At 34.4% G+C, this 16,503-nt stretch overlaps 1 protein-coding gene across 1 annotated transcript; it reads left to right on the forward strand.

The window, feature by feature from the left end:
* Nucleotides 1-7,967: 7,967 nt before the first annotated feature.
* LOC115972923 (HMG-Y-related protein A-like) lies at nt 7,968-10,097 on the forward strand. Its single transcript, XM_031093149.1, has 2 exons — nt 7,968-8,299; nt 9,310-10,097. Exons 1-2 carry the CDS (start codon nt 8,249-8,251, stop codon nt 9,841-9,843), a joined length of 585 nt encoding a protein of 194 aa, XP_030949009.1. The 5' UTR covers nt 7,968-8,248; the 3' UTR covers nt 9,844-10,097.
* The last annotated feature ends 6,406 nt before the right edge of the window (nt 10,098-16,503 follow it).

A 16,503-nucleotide genomic window follows, 5' to 3' on the forward strand; every position in this document is an offset into this window, starting at 1 on the left:
TTTAAAAGGAAAAATAATTATTAAAAAAAATAATAATGAAAAAAAACCTAATGAAATACTTCTTTATTGAACAACTTTAAAATATCACCAATGGAGTAATGAAAAGAAAATTGTAGGGCCTTGATCTTAGTTACAATCTAAGAAACAAGAAGGTACAATTTAAGGAAATAAAAGGTACAATGTTTTGTTTTCTAGATACAATCTGAGGATTAAAAAAAGTACAATAATTTGTTTCCTAGTTACAATTTAGAGAAAAAGTAAAATTCCATTGATATTGAATTAGTCTATGAACCCAAGATCTAAATTCGGAGGCTAAATTACAAAATAAGAAGTTGTTAGCAACTATTCCACCCAATCCAAATATCGATCTTCTAGAGATTAATGGATGGCATATCATGTTATGCATTCATCCAATCATATTATCATGCTACGCAATACAGAAAAAAAATGCTCATCATGTAGATTTAACATAAATTAAAATCTAATTCTCAAATGCATTTTTATATGCATGAACATGTTAATCAACTCATATCATCAAAAATCATGATTTTGAACAATCAAGTATGGTGAGAATTAAATTAAGAGTATACTTGTATGCACAACCTCTTTCAAGTTTAGGAATTTGGACCACCTTGCTGCTCTTTTCCCCTTGGATGAAACCATGGATCTTTCTCTTGAGTCTTTGAGGGAATTGTGATTGTTATGGTGTGTAGGAGATTGTAGTGTATGTAGCACTTGGAGAGTCATCATGATTGTAGGAGAAGTTTTTGGGAGATGATAAAATAGATGCTAAGTATGCTTATGTATAGCTACTTGCAAAGAGTAATACTGCATATAAGTAATCTAATGTCTCTCTCAAGAAGCTCTCTCAAAATTTCTATATGCTAAAATTTTTTGAATTTAGAATTCCTTTTCCTAATGATCTATGCTTGTATTTATATAGGGGAATGGATTAGGAAGTCTGAATTTCTTCCTTCCCTCTATCTAGGAGTTTTTGTACTCATGTTTACCCTCTTAGATGTTTAAATTGAAAATTGAGTGAAAAAAAAGGGGGGGGGGGGGGGGGGGAGTACCAAGCTCCAAATCTAAGATTTTTGGAATAATGTTATGTTAGGGTCATATTTTCTATATATTAGCTTATCTTTGACAAAATACACTTTACTTATAATTGGGTAGATTTAAGATGGGTTTAATATATCAAGAAGTATATTGCACAAACATAACAAGTGGTATCATTAAAGACATGAAAATTGAACTAAGAAACAAGTGAAGCCAAAACCGTGAACTTCAACACTAGTCTCGACACAAGATCGATGCTAGCATCTATCAAGACTTAATGAAGAATTCTTGACACAAACTCGATCTATTGAGATATACAATTTTAGAATTCTCATATCTAAATTTCAACCCATGATGACGTGGATTGCAAGGGTTTCGTTCACTAAATCTCTAAAACATATAAAAGCTTTATTTTAAAGTCATTAAAAACGTAAAGACTCAATTAGAGAACTCATACACTCTATGAGAAGCTACTACGTTTTGTATGCCTTAGGGTTTTGTATATAAGTGCTTTCAAACCTTCAACGTGCTTTAGAGTAAAGAATTTTGCAACCAACAACAATCAATTAGTTGCTGGGAGTTTGTCACGTACTGAGATTCATGCAAAAGAAGAAGTCTCTACAAGATCAAGTCCAATTGGGGATTGGAGTAGAGGTTCAATTATAGGTTGGTATTTTGGGATAATCCAAGGTAGTGATAAGATTCTTTATACTTATAACTGCTTGATTCTTAATTAGTGGGTTTTTGGGAATGGTAACCTGAAATTCACCTAGTGGAGTTTTTGCCTTACTAGAAATTTTTCACATTCGTCAACAAATCAACATGTTCATTTAATTTCCACTGCACTTAGTTTTTTGGTGATTTGTTGGTGCCTCCACGATTTGTATATAATTTGACCTAATTACTTGGGTAATTAAATTAATTAACCGAGATCAATTTATAACCCAACATGTCAGTTCACACTTTGACCATTTAACCATTTAGCTCCAATTTTCGAATTTTGCATGATTTTAGCTTGATTTACTAATTATTAATTTATATTGAGGATAATTACAAATTTTAAGCCATTTTTTAGTTAATATTTTAATGGTCATATTACTCCCTAGGATGTTTATGTTGCTACTTGCCCAAAAACTAGGAATGGAAAAATTCACTCAACCTGACCCTAATGGGTCAGGTTTTACTCGGCCCATGAAACATTAGGGGCAGGTTTGGGTTTTAATTATCCAACCCATAGCGGGTTCAAGTTGGGTGCGGGTAATAGGCATACCCGCCCCGAACTCGACCCGTATAGAATAAAATTACAAAAATAACCCATATATATATAACCGCTAACTAACCAAAGCCTAAACCTAATCAATTCTCTTAGCTGACCCTCACCCTCACCTTCACTCTCATTCTCATTCCCACATCAACCCACCCTCATTCTCTCTCTTAGTCTGCCTCCGACCACCCCCCAAGCCCTCCCCCCACCTCTCCATCTCAACAACTCCCCCTTGTCACTGACCCATAGGCCAACTCGGCAAGCTCTCACTCTCACTAACCCACCCTCACTCTCACTCTCTTAGTCCACCGCCCGCCACCCCAACTTAGCAACTCCCCCTTTATCAGTGTCACCATAACTTGGTTTCCACTCTCACAAGTTTGTTCTCGTTCTCCACTTTTTTTTTAGGGGTTGGTTACTTGGTTTCCTACATTTATATTCATTATGATTGAAAAATAGGGGTTGTATTTGTATATTCATTATGATTGAAAAACAAGGACTGGTTTCCTTCATGTATATTCATTATGTTTTGTTTTAATTAAAAAACAGAGGTTGGATTTATGATTGAAATATAGTGAATGGATTTCAAAATTAAGCCACGGGTTGGGGCTTAAAGCTTCAGGAGAACATAAAATTGATTTTTTTTTTTTTTTTTTTAAGATTGGGTCACAATTTAGGGGCCTTTAAATTGGGCCATGAAGTGGCATGGCAGGGTGGGGCAAGGCCCATGGGAGCCTACAGGGGCAATTTTGGGGGTTAAAAAAAAATCCATTTAGTAAACGGAGTGGGTTCGGGTTTTGGGGAGCGGGTGACGAGTCGGGTTTGGGTTCAGGGAATAAAAAAAACCGACCTATTGCCATTCCTACCATAAACCATAACCCAATTTTCCTTGCCTTATTTCAATAAATATGTTCATATGTAGTGCAGATGTAATGCATATCTCACCCTTCCTTCCAATTTTGAGTAACCAACACTCCATTTTCAAGAACTAGGTCATCCACCCTTTGAATGATCGACTTTTAAGTCCGTGTTTGCATTTAAATTTTTTATTTAAATCTTGCATGCTTAGAAGAGAACCAATTAGTGGGAACCTTGTTAGGAAATGACAAGCAATACAAGTGCAGAATTACCTATCAAACGGACCAAGCCTAAAAGAAAAGAAAATGAAAACAAGGGACAACGTCTAGATGAGCAAAGGGAGTGAATAGTGGAAATGTGCTTGGAGGAAAGTAGTCCTAGAAATGCAAGAAGAAAACAAAGGGAAAAATATATATATATATTGTAGGGACACGATTTTTAACGACCCAAGGATGTCATTGGGCTCGTATATAAAGGACCCGAACAATATGATTTGTAGATAGTGGGTTTGGAAAGGTTAGACCTTGGTCGTTGGGCAACGGTTTAGTCAGGATTTTCATGGGAGCCCAGACGAAGGTGGGTTTGGCCTGTAGGGCTAAGCCTTACATGGATGTGGTGTCAAGATCTATCTCCTCGGACTTAGTCCAAGGAGCGTCTCATCTAGGGGTGTGCATGGGTCGGGTTGGGTCGGGTTGAGGGGATTTTTTGACCCAACCCACCATGGTGGGTCAAAAATATTTCAACCCAACCCAACCCGTCATATAAGTTCAACCCAACCCAACCCACATGGGTCGGGTTGGGTCGGGTTGAACCCATGAGTTTGACAAATTTTTATGATTATTATTATTAAATTGAGTAGAAAAAAATGTATATACACTAATATATTAAAAAATCCTAAAGATTAGTATCAATGTAATTCCTTAAAGGCAAACAACACTAATGACTAAACAATAATAGTAATTTATTAGGATTTGTGTAAACTAATTGGCTTTTATATAGGATAGGAAGAATTAGCTATTTACAAATTTTATTAATTATATAATATATATATATATATTAAATTAGTATTAGTAGGAAGAACTGAGGAAATGCTGCTCTACAATTTTTTTTTAAAATTATTGAATATAATATATATATATTTATTTATTTATTTATTAAATATATACAATTGATTTAAAAAAATTATTAAATATAAAATATATTTTAAATATATATTAAATATGGGTGGGTCGGGTTGGGTTTGGCGGGTTTGTAATTTTATGACCCAAACCCAACCCGACCCGCCATAAAATTTTTTTTTGTAACCCAACCCAACCCACCAAGCCTTAAAAACCGACCCAACCCGGTGGGTCGGGTCGGGTTGGGTCGGGTTTGGTGGGTCGGTGGGTTTTCTGCACACCCCTAGTCTCATCCTTACCATCATTCTTTTTTGTGGGTTCGTTCTCCCCCCTCCTTCTGGTTCCTGGCCAGAAGACCCCCTTTTTGTCAATGCAGCGAGCTTCCCTTTTATACTAGTATTTCCTTCCCATTCTTCACCTACATGTTTGTTTCTCCTTATTCGTGGTGGTTACTTGTCTTGTCAATCCTCACGTCAGAGTGGTTGGGAAAAACTGGATAGCATGGTATGAGTATGGGTTTGTCAGGTGATGGGCTCCACATTAAGGTGCTGGCAGCCTTCTCCCTTGTGCTGCTCCTATACTGAATCTGTCCTTTTTTTTCGGGCGTTTTTGTGAAATGTCGGTCATAAAGTCGTCCTCGGCCACATCCTTGGGCCTTCAAGGAGCTTTTATTGTGTGTCCCTGACACTAGGGCTCCTCGGCCTGGGCTTTGGGCCCTTAAATGTGAAGTGGGCCGGGATTCCAAATTTCAGGCCCCACATATATATATATATATATATATTTTCCCCTTTGTTTTCTTCTTGCATTATATATATATATATATATATATTTAAACTTTTTGATATATGCTCATTAATGTGTGACGCATTTGAAACACCGTAGCCTTATCAAGACCCTTACAGTACATCCATAGTATTGTTTAGGTTTACTCATCCACCTCTAATCGCCTGAGAAAGACAAATCTTTCAAGACCAAGACAAGAAGAATTGGCAAAAAGTTAAGAATTTTGTAACTTAACTGTACTTCTTAGTGTTATTAACAGAAACATCAAATGTTCAAATAATCCCTCATTGTAACTATCAAAATTTTTCATAAATAATGAATTATCCCAAAAAAAAGAGGGGGGGGGGGGGGGGGTGGGGGGGGAATCCAATGACTAGATCATGGCCCGAAAAGAGGAATTCATATAGCAGATGGGGCCAGTATGACTTGATTAAGAAGAAAATAAGAGTCAAATAAAATACGTGTAAGAAACGGCAAATTTAATCACTAACTAGTCTCCATCTTTGATCATATTTTTTATAACTTAAGTGTTAGTGCTGTTTAGATCAATGTCATACAAGTATCACTCCGAGCATCTCTTTTTTGTTAGCAGACATATCTAGGATTAGTCCATCGTGTAACCAATTGCATCAACAACTATATTATATGTCACAAAATGATACTCCCATTTTAAAGATTAAAAATCCATAAATGAATCCCAAAACCCAACAATCTTCTTCTTCTCTTCTTTTTTCTGTATTTTTCCTTTGGTTGCATTGGATCGCCGGTTTCAAAATCAAGGTATTTGTTTGGGTTAACTTTTAACTTTTTTTTTTTTTTTTTCTTTCACTTATTTGCTTATGTACAATTTTTTTAAATCCTCATTTTTTTTTAATACAACTATAATTTTACTAGCTTTTAATAAATTTTATTAAATAAAAAAACTAATATAAAATCATTTATTTGAGTGAAAATAGGGGAGGATAGAAGATGAAAGTTTTACTGTAGGTGGTGCCATGGGAAAAAGGGAGAATGAAAATGGAGGTCGGTGAATGGAGAGAAAATGTTTTCCCCTTTTAAAATTTACTATTTTGTCCGACCCTTTTGTTTTTTGTTCCCTCTACGTAATAAAAGAAAAATAGTAAATTTATTCAAATCATTTATTTTTTATTTCACTTGCCATCCTTTGCCCATCCTTTCTACCAAATAAATACAATAGAAAATTGAAAAAACTTTATATCATGGGCAAAGTTTGGATCCAAATCTAATAAACTAGGTGTGTTTAGATATTACTTATTTTGTTGAAAGTATTGTAAATAAAAATAAAAGTTAGTTGCAATAGTACAGTAGGACCCATGAATGATGCCAAAAAGTGTAGAGACCTATGAATATTAACAAAAATAAGTTAAATAGTGAAATAATTTTAATTTTTTATTGGGATCCAAACACACGCTGAACTTGTTAAGATCATGACACTTATGGTGTGTTTGTTTAGAGGTGAAATAAGATGGATGGAAAACTTTAAAGAGAAAATAGAAAGGAAAATTTTTGGAGTGTATTTGATTGAGTGAAGAATAATGAAAATAAATGGTAAGATCCAGATGTTTTTTCTCTAAACTCACTAAAAAAAATTTCTCTAAAATAGTGAGAAAACTAAAGAAAATAATTGGACATTGCACATGGGCTTGTCCACGTTGCTTTTTTTTCTTTTTCTTTTTCTTCCCTCCTGTACATTGTCTCTTCTTCCTTTATTTATTTATTTATTTACTGGGCAGCTTCCCAGTTCTTACATGTCCGGTTCTCTTCTTCTTCTTCTTCTTCTTCTTCTTCTTATTATGCTTTCTTTTGTATTTTTTTTATTTTTTAGATGTGATTTTTTTTTCTTGACATGATTTTTTTTTTAATAAATTCAGGTGATTGATGTTTTTTTTTTGGTTGTTTATCCCTTTTGGTTTAAATTGAGCATCATTTTTTTAATAAGGGTATATGTGTAAATTTATACAAACTCATTTTTTCCACTTCCAACTAAACAAAAAAGAGAAAAATTAAAATCTTTTATATTCTCCTACTTTTTTATCCTCTCACTATTTTCTATCTCCCTATTTTTCCACCCCTCAAACCAAATGGACCCTTAGTTAATAGTGGATATGTATTAGTGTTACTATCTTAACTGACATTTAGTGAGCGTTTGGATTGGACTTAAAGTGGTTGAAAGTAGCGTTGTGTTTTCAAGCTTTTTTTTTTTCCCTGCGCATGAACAGTAAAATCACATGATTTTATTGTGCAGGAGACAAAAAACATTGTTCACGTACTGTTCATACACTGTTTAAGAATCCCACGACACTATTCACACATTTAAAAATTATTTTACTACAGTGTTTTTAGTTTTCAGTTTCAGCAATAATAAATTCAATTCAAATGGACCCTTAATCCAAGTCAAGTCCTTAACTTCTTTTATCATTTCTCAAATTTCTAATCTAGTAACCTCTCACTTTTCATCATCCCATCTTTTACTCTTTTTATTATTTCTCCATTTTCTAATCTAGCAACCTCTCATTTATTTTTCACCCTCTTAACCAAATAGATAATCTATGACCCTACATTATAGGATTTTAAAAAAAAAAAAACCCATTTCCGACCCTTGATAACTTTGTTGGTGGGTGAGGGACCACATGATAGCTACCCCAAACCTCATCTCCAATTCCAAAAGGACCAAAACGGAGACAACCCGGTGATTTCAAAATTTTCACCAAAATTCAAATTTTTAATTAAATAGAAACCCCCCACCCACGTCATCGATCCGCGTGTAATCCCCCGATCTATCCTGGACCGTCCGATCATCATCCACTCAGACATCCCCAGCCGTCTATTTCATTTAATAAAATATAAAAAGCCCCATTTTTAAATGATTGTTATTTTTTTCCCCCAAAAAAAAAAATTTTGCACTCTTTCTTTAAATCCAAACCTCAAACCCTTGCAAGTGCTTCCCAGATCAAACAGTTGGGGTTGTGTTTTTTTGTTTTTGTTTTTGAACGAAAGTGTTTTGTTGTTTGTGGCTGTTCAGTTCTGTAATAGTTAGCTCTGTGCTTTGAGTGTGAGACACTCTCTCTCTCTCTCTCTCTCTCTCTAAAAGCCCTTCAATAGCTTCTTATTTTCTCTCTCTCTTTCTATAAAGATTGCAACTTTCATGGCAGCTGAAGAGGTTAATAAGCCTAAATCACTTCCTCCTTACCCAGAGGTACACCACTCTATCCCTACAAATCTCCACAAAATAAGAAACTGTTTTTCCAAAAAAAGAAAAAAAAAAAAAAATCTTTGTGACACTTATTTTATATATTTTCCTCATCAGGGTTGAGCTCTGATTGATCTAAATTTTTTTGCTTTTCACTATGTCTTTTAATTAAAACGGGTTCTTCAAGTTAACCAAAAAAAAACTAAATTCTCAATTTTCTTTTTCATTGTCAAGTGTGAAGTCTACTGGATCTAATTTCTTTGTTTTTCTTTGATTTGGGTCTTGTTGCTTGTGCTTAGTCTTTGAAACCTTTTATTTTTTTAAAAGAAAAAAAGGGTTTTCTACGGATTTTTTTTTTTTTTTTAATTTTCTATTTTAACACTTTTTTTTCCTACTCATAATGTGCTCTGGATGGTCAATAATTCGTTGTTTTCCATTTGGGTTTATGCTACCTCTGTCCAATTTTGGGTATTATTGGAAAGAAAAATGGGGTTCCTGAAGAACTTCAAAATTTTGCTTGTTTTTTAACCAAAAAAAAACTAGTTTTTCATTCAGACCATGAATTTACATTTTACTGATCATAATTGAGCCCTAATTCATCGAAATTCTTAATCTTTATGCTTTGGTTCTTGTTACTTGAGCTCAATTATTCAGTACTTCAAGAAAGGATTTTGTTGCTTTAGTTCCTTTTTCAAAAGAAAAAGAAAAATCTCAACATCTCCCATACCCAATTCACTTCTTTTTTCCTCATCAATCTAAATTTGAATTCTACGGAAATTTTGCTAATACTGCCTTTTAAAATTACCCATCTAAAAGATTAACTTTTTGGTTATGTATGAGTTTTGAAATTCCAGATGATTGAAACACTGAATTGAATTTTGTATTGTACTTGCTTTTATATAAATACTAGTACTTAAGTTAATAAGACCACATTTAAAAACAAAAACAAAAACAAAAATTACCCAGCCAAAAGAAAAATAAGCGTTACTGATAATGCTTGAGTTTTGAAACTCCAGATGATTATGGATGCAATTGAAGCATTGGATGAAAAGAATGGTTCAAACAAATCAGCCATATCAAGGCACATTGAGTCCACATATGGGGACTTGCCTGCTGGCCACTCAGCACTCCTCACAGACCACCTCAACAACATGAAAGACAGTGGAGAGCTTGTTTTCTATAAGAACAACTACATTAAGCCGGACCCAAATGCGCCTCCTAGGCGGGGGCGTGGCAGGCCGCCAAAGCCAAAGGGCCTAATATCACAGATCTTTGACTCGGGTCCCGCAAGGCCTAGGGGTCGCCCACCTAAGGATCCGAATGTGGCTGTGCTTCCAAAGTCGCCCAAGGCGCCTCCAAAGTTGCCCAAGGTGAAGGCCTCATCAGGTAGTGGGAAGCCAAGAGGACGGCCAAGGAAGATGGCGAGGCCTAGTGGAGGATTGGGAGGAACAACGGCAACAACAGAGCCAACAGCAACAACTACTGGAAAGCCTAGGGGTCGCCCTCCAAAGGTGAAGGATTCAATGACTGAAGTGAGTGTTGAACAATAGACTACTCCTTAATGGTTGTAGTGGTGTTTGACGTCTCTATGTGTTTCTTTGTAGAATTGGGTTGGTGTTAGTTCTAGTTTTATGGTGTTTTATCATGTAATTGCATGTACAATGTGATGTAGCTGTCTTTGAGGCTTTGTTGGTTTCTAATCTTAACAGAGGATATGGCTAGAAGTCTAGAATTAATTATGGATGCTGTTGTACTTTGTTCATTTGTTATGTCTTCAATAGTCTTCATTGCCTGCATTTCTTCATTTTGGGGGGCTAGAGTTTGAGAATGTAAAAGTGGGTTTTGTTCTTTGTTAATTAATGACTTGCTTGATGTTGGTCTATTTTGGATGTAAATTAGAGATAGTCCCTAGAAATAGTGCTGGAGATTTAACATTAATATCTGAAATTGGGTATATATTTTAGTGGGTTGATGATTGTGTAAAAAGCATTAGCTTGGATTTGGTTTAGATAATTGGAAGGAGGAACAGACAATTTGATCTATGACTGTGTTGGCACTAGGCACTGAGGAACCTCGTACGGTACTTTTGTTAAATTTCAGGGATAAGACTGAATTTTGTACAAAGAGATTGCCTTTCAAGGGGTCTTAACCATAGCCATTGATGTGTCTCTGTCTGTGTTAAAAGGCCTTTTGACAATTGGTGACTTCATGTGGGGGCCTGATCTTGTTGACAATATGGTTTTTTGTGGAGGAATATGTTGCCTCCACTTAATTGACAATTGGTTTCTGTATCTGTATGTTTGTTTGGGGAGACCAAGAATATGGGGGAATCAATATATATCTATGAGACCAAGAATATGGTTGAAATTTATGGGGGCAGTTTTTTTCAGTGTAGTAGCTTGCTTGAATTAATTCTTAGCAAGGTTTGGTTTCCATGCTTTCAATGGTGCTATTAAGATTTCAGCCATGAATGAATTCGATTAAGCCATGACCCACAACCCCTTTTTTGTTCAAACAGCTGTGTTGACTTTACATTGCTTTATATTACAGATGAGTCATTGTCTGAAAGCTCATTGCATCATGTATTGGGCATTAATAGTGATATGTCATAGCCTCATAGGAGTATTTGTTATCTTTGCCGTTGTTTTGTTTATATCACTTAGAAATTAAGTAAATCAATATTGTTTTTATAGTATAGGTATACAAAATATTGATTTGCTTTATTTCTAAGTGATAATAATAATAATAATAATAATAATAATAATAATAATAAAATTGTACTTCGTACTATCATTTTCGTTCTTGTATTTAGCCAGAATGTGAAGTGTTTGTAACTACCCATTATATGATCATCTCTCTTTTGGGTTGTTGGTATAGCTTCTTGTGACCTCTATGGTTCAAAGCTTGGTATGAGGCAAAAAGAGATTCAATTATTTGAAACATTAACTAAAATCTAGCCCCACCTATTTTGAGCTATCAATTAGGGTGAAATGTATCTATTTGCCCTTGTAGGTTAACTCAGTTTTATAGAGGCTTGGAGTTTTCAAGTTTTCTAGTTACATTATGGGTGATATTAATTGTTTTATACACTGTTTTTATCTACTTCAAAAACTTAGTATAAAATTACACGAGATAAACGTGATTTCATCATAAACGTGATTTAACGAGAAGTAAATAGAAGTGATCCAAATCTAGATATTCATAGAGATAATCTATAATAAATAATTAAAGTGGAAGCTAAACAAAGTACTAAGTTAATTCTTTTTTTTTTTTCTTTTTTTTTTTTTACAAAATAGAATTTTACTTTGGCCTAATCTAAGTGTATATGTATAGGAGTCTTTCTCTTAGAGGTTTGAATCCCGACCTTTGCCTCTTACATCTCACAAACATTTATACTTATAGAATGACCATTGCACAAAGAGTGTGCGGTAATAAAAGTTAATCCATTTTAATTGTGTTTAAGTGTGTGAAATTAAGTTTTGGGTATGGCTTACTATTAGTACTTTTTAAAAATTAATCTCCTTTTGTTTTAATCAAAGAAAGCCACATCACCCACTAACAAAATAAAAATGTGAAGATTAAAATTTATTACTACTTGTCATTGTATATTTATAACAAAATGATATATCCAGTTAAAAAAGTACTGGAGGTAAGTCAAACCCTTAAGTTTTTAAACTCTATTATAATTTTATGTCAAAGTGTTCCTTTAACTAATCCATTTTGATACTGTAAGAGGGTCCAATAGGTTAAGCCCACTTAAAATAGTGGATTTAGGTTAGATGGCCCAATACAATTAATTTGTTAGAGAATGGGCTTTCGAGGTCAACTTTAGTATATAAGTATGGATTGGCTTTTAAGTTAATGGAGAAAAAGTTAAATAATTCTTAAAGATAAAAAAAAATTTGGGATTAACACTTCCTTAGGTTAGGTCGAGGAGCAAATGTTTATAAATTGTTCAAGTCTCAATTATAGGATAGTGATGTACAATATATGTATTTCTTTTCAGTTTTTCGTCCCCTATTTTGTTGGGGCTTCCTTTCTTTATATAGATAGCTGAATTATATCTGAGCCCTCCACGTGTACAGTCACTAACCTTCCTTTAGATGCTTGTCCCATTAAAGTTTTGTTGGAAGTGGTAGAATATGTTGTAAACTGTGAAAATACTATTCATATGTCATTCCTCCATTAATGCGGTCAACTGAGTTGGTGTAGTGCATTGAATGCGGAGGTGATAGTTACTTTGTCTGGATACTTCCTTTTTTCTTTGCTTGCACATCTCTACCATCTTCTTTGATATTCTGTTATCTGGTGCAAGTGGCTTAGTCGACAATTCTCGAGGAATGCTCACTCTTTAGGTTTTTTGGAATGTCGGCCTCTTCGTGGTTCCTTCTTGGAATCTCATCCACGTGTTGAGTCAGGACTAATGTGTGGGTGGGCCCTTCCCCCTCCTCTGACCCATTTCTAACCAATCCAATTCTCTCTTATAATTACAAGATTTATCATTAACTCTAAATATTGCTATTAACAATACCACGTTTTAAAAATATGATTAAGCCTTTTTCAAATTTTGAAAAAATAATAATTATTCATAGCATTTATTTTATCACAATAACAAAAAATGAGGTTAAAAAATAAAAATCCCCCACCCACCCCCCCTCCCCCCCAAATCGAGCAATCTAAGTTGAGCACTTGAATTTTTTTTTTTTTTTTTTTTTTTAATAGAGATTTTCAATAGTTTGTAAACATTCACCCCACCCCCACCCCCCCCCCCCCCAAAAGAAAAAAAGAAATTGACAATATTATGCCTAGGTGCAAATATGTTATGCATCTATCCAAAACAAATGATCGGGATTTTTTAGAAAATAACTACAAAACCCAAACAATATCATTAGTTAAGAAACGTTTCAAACTAATTTGTTTTCTAACAATTCGAGTTCAAAGGACTCGATTTGTATTTTAGTGGTCAGAAATTGAGCTCAAAGGAGTCGCTTTACCTTAATGGAAATCGACCTCACAGGACTCGCTTTACGTCTATGGAAATCGAGCTCAAAGCACTCGATTTCAGTTAACTTACACGGATTTTTTTTCTTTGTTCTTCCTTTCCTTTTCTTCTCCAAATGCCGTCCCACTCTCCACTTCCAAGCCCCAAAACCCATGAACAAATCAAATCCAAAACAAATCAAACCCACTCTCCATAAAAATCTATGCATCGCCTGAAGCTTTCGCCGCCTAGGTTTGGTCAGATCGGCGCCTGGGTTGCTGGATTTTTGCATCATTGCGGCGGCGAGACACGTCCGATCTTTGTGTTTTGCCTCGCCTGAAGCTTTCGCCGCCTGGGTTTGGTCAGATCGACGCTAGGTTGCTGGGTTTTTGCATCGTCGCGGCGGCAAGACACGTTCGATCTGACCAAACCCAGGCGTTGCTTCTTTCATCGTTGCTTCTTTCCTCTTCGTTTTGAACTCTCTGGGTTGCTGGGTTCTCACCGTCTCTGCGTTACTAAATCGAGTCCATTGGGCTCGGTTTCCATGAACAAAAACCGAGTCCAGTAGACTCGATTTCTTTGCTTAGAAACCGAGTCCAGTAGACTCGATTTCTTTGCTTAGAAACCGAGTCCATTGCACTCGATTTCTGGCCTAGGTGGCTGATTTGGCTGAAGCAGAAATCGAGTCCACTGAACTCGAATTGTTACAAAGCAAATTAGTTTGAAATGTTTCCTAACTAATGATATTGTTTGGGTTTTGTAGTTATTTTCTAAAAAATCCCCAAATGATCATATTAGATTTGTAAGTTTGTTTTAATAAACAATGACGTCATCTTTCAATGGATGGATGACAGATGAAGGATGATAGCTAGATGCCTAGATGTCTTTAACTATTTTAAGTAGATAGATTGTAATCGTCAAAATTAGGGGATTCATTATCTTCTAATGATAGTCAAACATTACGATTGATAGCCAAATTAAATGAACAAGAATTCAAATTCTGTCCTATTAAGTATTAATGTTTACTTTTTAAAAGAAAAAATCAAAGTTGAAATCCATCATTCAAAATTATTATAGTTATTACTTATAATATTTGTAAAAATTCGTTATGTCATTTGTATCAAGGATAATAACCAACTATACCAAGGGATTAAGATTTTCAATAGTTTTTAGGGTAACTTTACTACAAAATTCTCACAATCCTATTTATTCATTTTTTTAATGAGTAGATTATATTTTATCATGTCATTTTTAAATGAGTGGATTAGATTTTATCATGTCATCAATATTTTATGTTAGAGATAATTATCCCAATGTAATAAGCCCAAGTCCAATTTTTTTATGTGTGCAAGTCAAGTCTCCTACTTGTACTAAAAGTCTATTAACCATAGTTAATATATAGTTAGTTTAAGATTTATTCTACTATATATTCTCATGTTATGATTCATTGTAATATAGGATTTATACTTCACTCTACGTAACTCTCATGTTCTTGTGTTCTCATACTTTGTGCTTTCATTACCGTATCTATTCTAGTATATTCAACGTGATATATCAATGCTAATATTTAACATTCTAAAAAGGATTGATTGTTACAATTTTAGTGTTTATGTAAATTATTGATGATGTGGTAAAATCTAATTCATTCATTTCAAGATAGATGGATAAGATTTAAGAATTCTATATTGAAATTATCTCAAAAACTTAGGAGGATCTTAATCCATTAGAAAGTACATATTAAATATTGCTTTTAATTGCACAAGTGTGTATGTATAGATACTACAAAACTGCATCAAACTTTGTATTTTTCTTGCATATATAACTTTTGTTATTCTATTAATTTCAATTTGATAGACAATCCATGACCTGTTTGAAAACCATAATTCGAATCATGAAATCTTTCTCGTAATTTATATCTTAAAAGATGAACAAGAACTTTGGGTTTTTTTTTTTTTTTTGAAGATAGTTACAATATACTCCTAATCCCGCATCTCGAACTCTTTCCTCATAAATCTCTCAAGCACTTTGCACATGAAAATGTGATAATTCAGCTATAAAGCCATTCGACAGAACTCATGGCTACTTGAGTGCATTAAGTTTTTAAATACATTATTGGAGCCACCCGACCAGTCTATGTTTTCTAATATTTGTCATATACTGTATAACCTTTAGGTAAGTCGCCCATTGAAATTTTCGAGCTTCAAAGATCGCCCACTGAAATACACATACTTCAAAGTTTGTGAGAGGGACGTGAAAACCATTTACTACAAATTGCTTTTGACATTACTAAAGTAATAGAGTGCAAAGTGATGTCATTTCTTTTGATAACAAACAAACATACAACAGCACGCTAACTCCAAGGCAGTTAGAGTCGCGGAGCTATTACTTTAGGAATGTCAAAAGCAATTTGTAGTAAATGGTTTTCACGTCCCTCTCAAAAACTTTGAAGTATGAAGACAATTTAAATTTTATGAGGTGAACAACAGTGAAGTAAGAACCCAATAGACGACTCCAAAAGAATGTAGTACAGGCTTTGGAAGATAAATATCTCCCATAGAGTTATCATGTTCTTATGGAAAGTCATGCACACCTTCAAAAATATCTTCAAGGCAAAATAGTAACAATAGAGCATATGGAAAAAGCAAAACCAAAACAACTTTTGAAGACAAACCACTATACTACACCCAGCAAGCCCTCCAATCCAAATTATCCAAATCCTGAAAGAAATTTGGACTATGGTGCTCAGGAACCAGGAATTATACCCCCACCAAAATTAATCCCACCTTAATGTTTCAATTCATTCAAACACTGTAACCCATGGCAAGTTATAATAGTAGTTTTCTCCAAACCCAAGATGTATCTTGAGGACTTTTGAAGTTCCAAAAGCTCATCCATAAACCCATGCTACCCATATGAAACCAGCTTTAACAAACATATTCTAAATATGCTTTAAGATTGTTGTTTTATTCCAATGCCTTTACCCATTTTAACTCCAAACCCCTACTCTCTTTAAGTGCACAACCAGATTCGAAGCCACTTTTGTATTGATTTTCAGCCAGAAAATATAATAATAAATAGAGAAAAAAAAAAAAAAGCTTGTGCAGTAGATGCTACCACAATTTTGCACAGGCATGTTTATGAATTGCTAACGATGAGATCCATCTCAGCCCATCTAGCCATCTCAAATAATGCATGCAAACACCTAGAATGCTCTAGGAAGTAGGAAGTA

This window comes from Quercus lobata, unplaced genomic scaffold (genome assembly GCF_001633185.2).
Source record: "Quercus lobata isolate SW786 unplaced genomic scaffold, ValleyOak3.0 Primary Assembly Scq3eQI_100, whole genome shotgun sequence".
NCBI classification, from domain to species: Eukaryota; Viridiplantae; Streptophyta; class Magnoliopsida; order Fagales; family Fagaceae; genus Quercus; species Quercus lobata.

Coding starts and splice junctions, on each gene's coding strand:
- LOC115972923 (XM_031093149.1), top strand. CDS start 8,249: ATGGCAGCTGAAGAGGTTAATAAGCCTAAATCACTTCCTCCTTACCCA. Junction 8,300..9,309: donor CACTTCCTCCTTACCCAGAG/GTACACCACTCT, acceptor TTGAAACTCCAG/ATGATTATGGATGCAATTGA.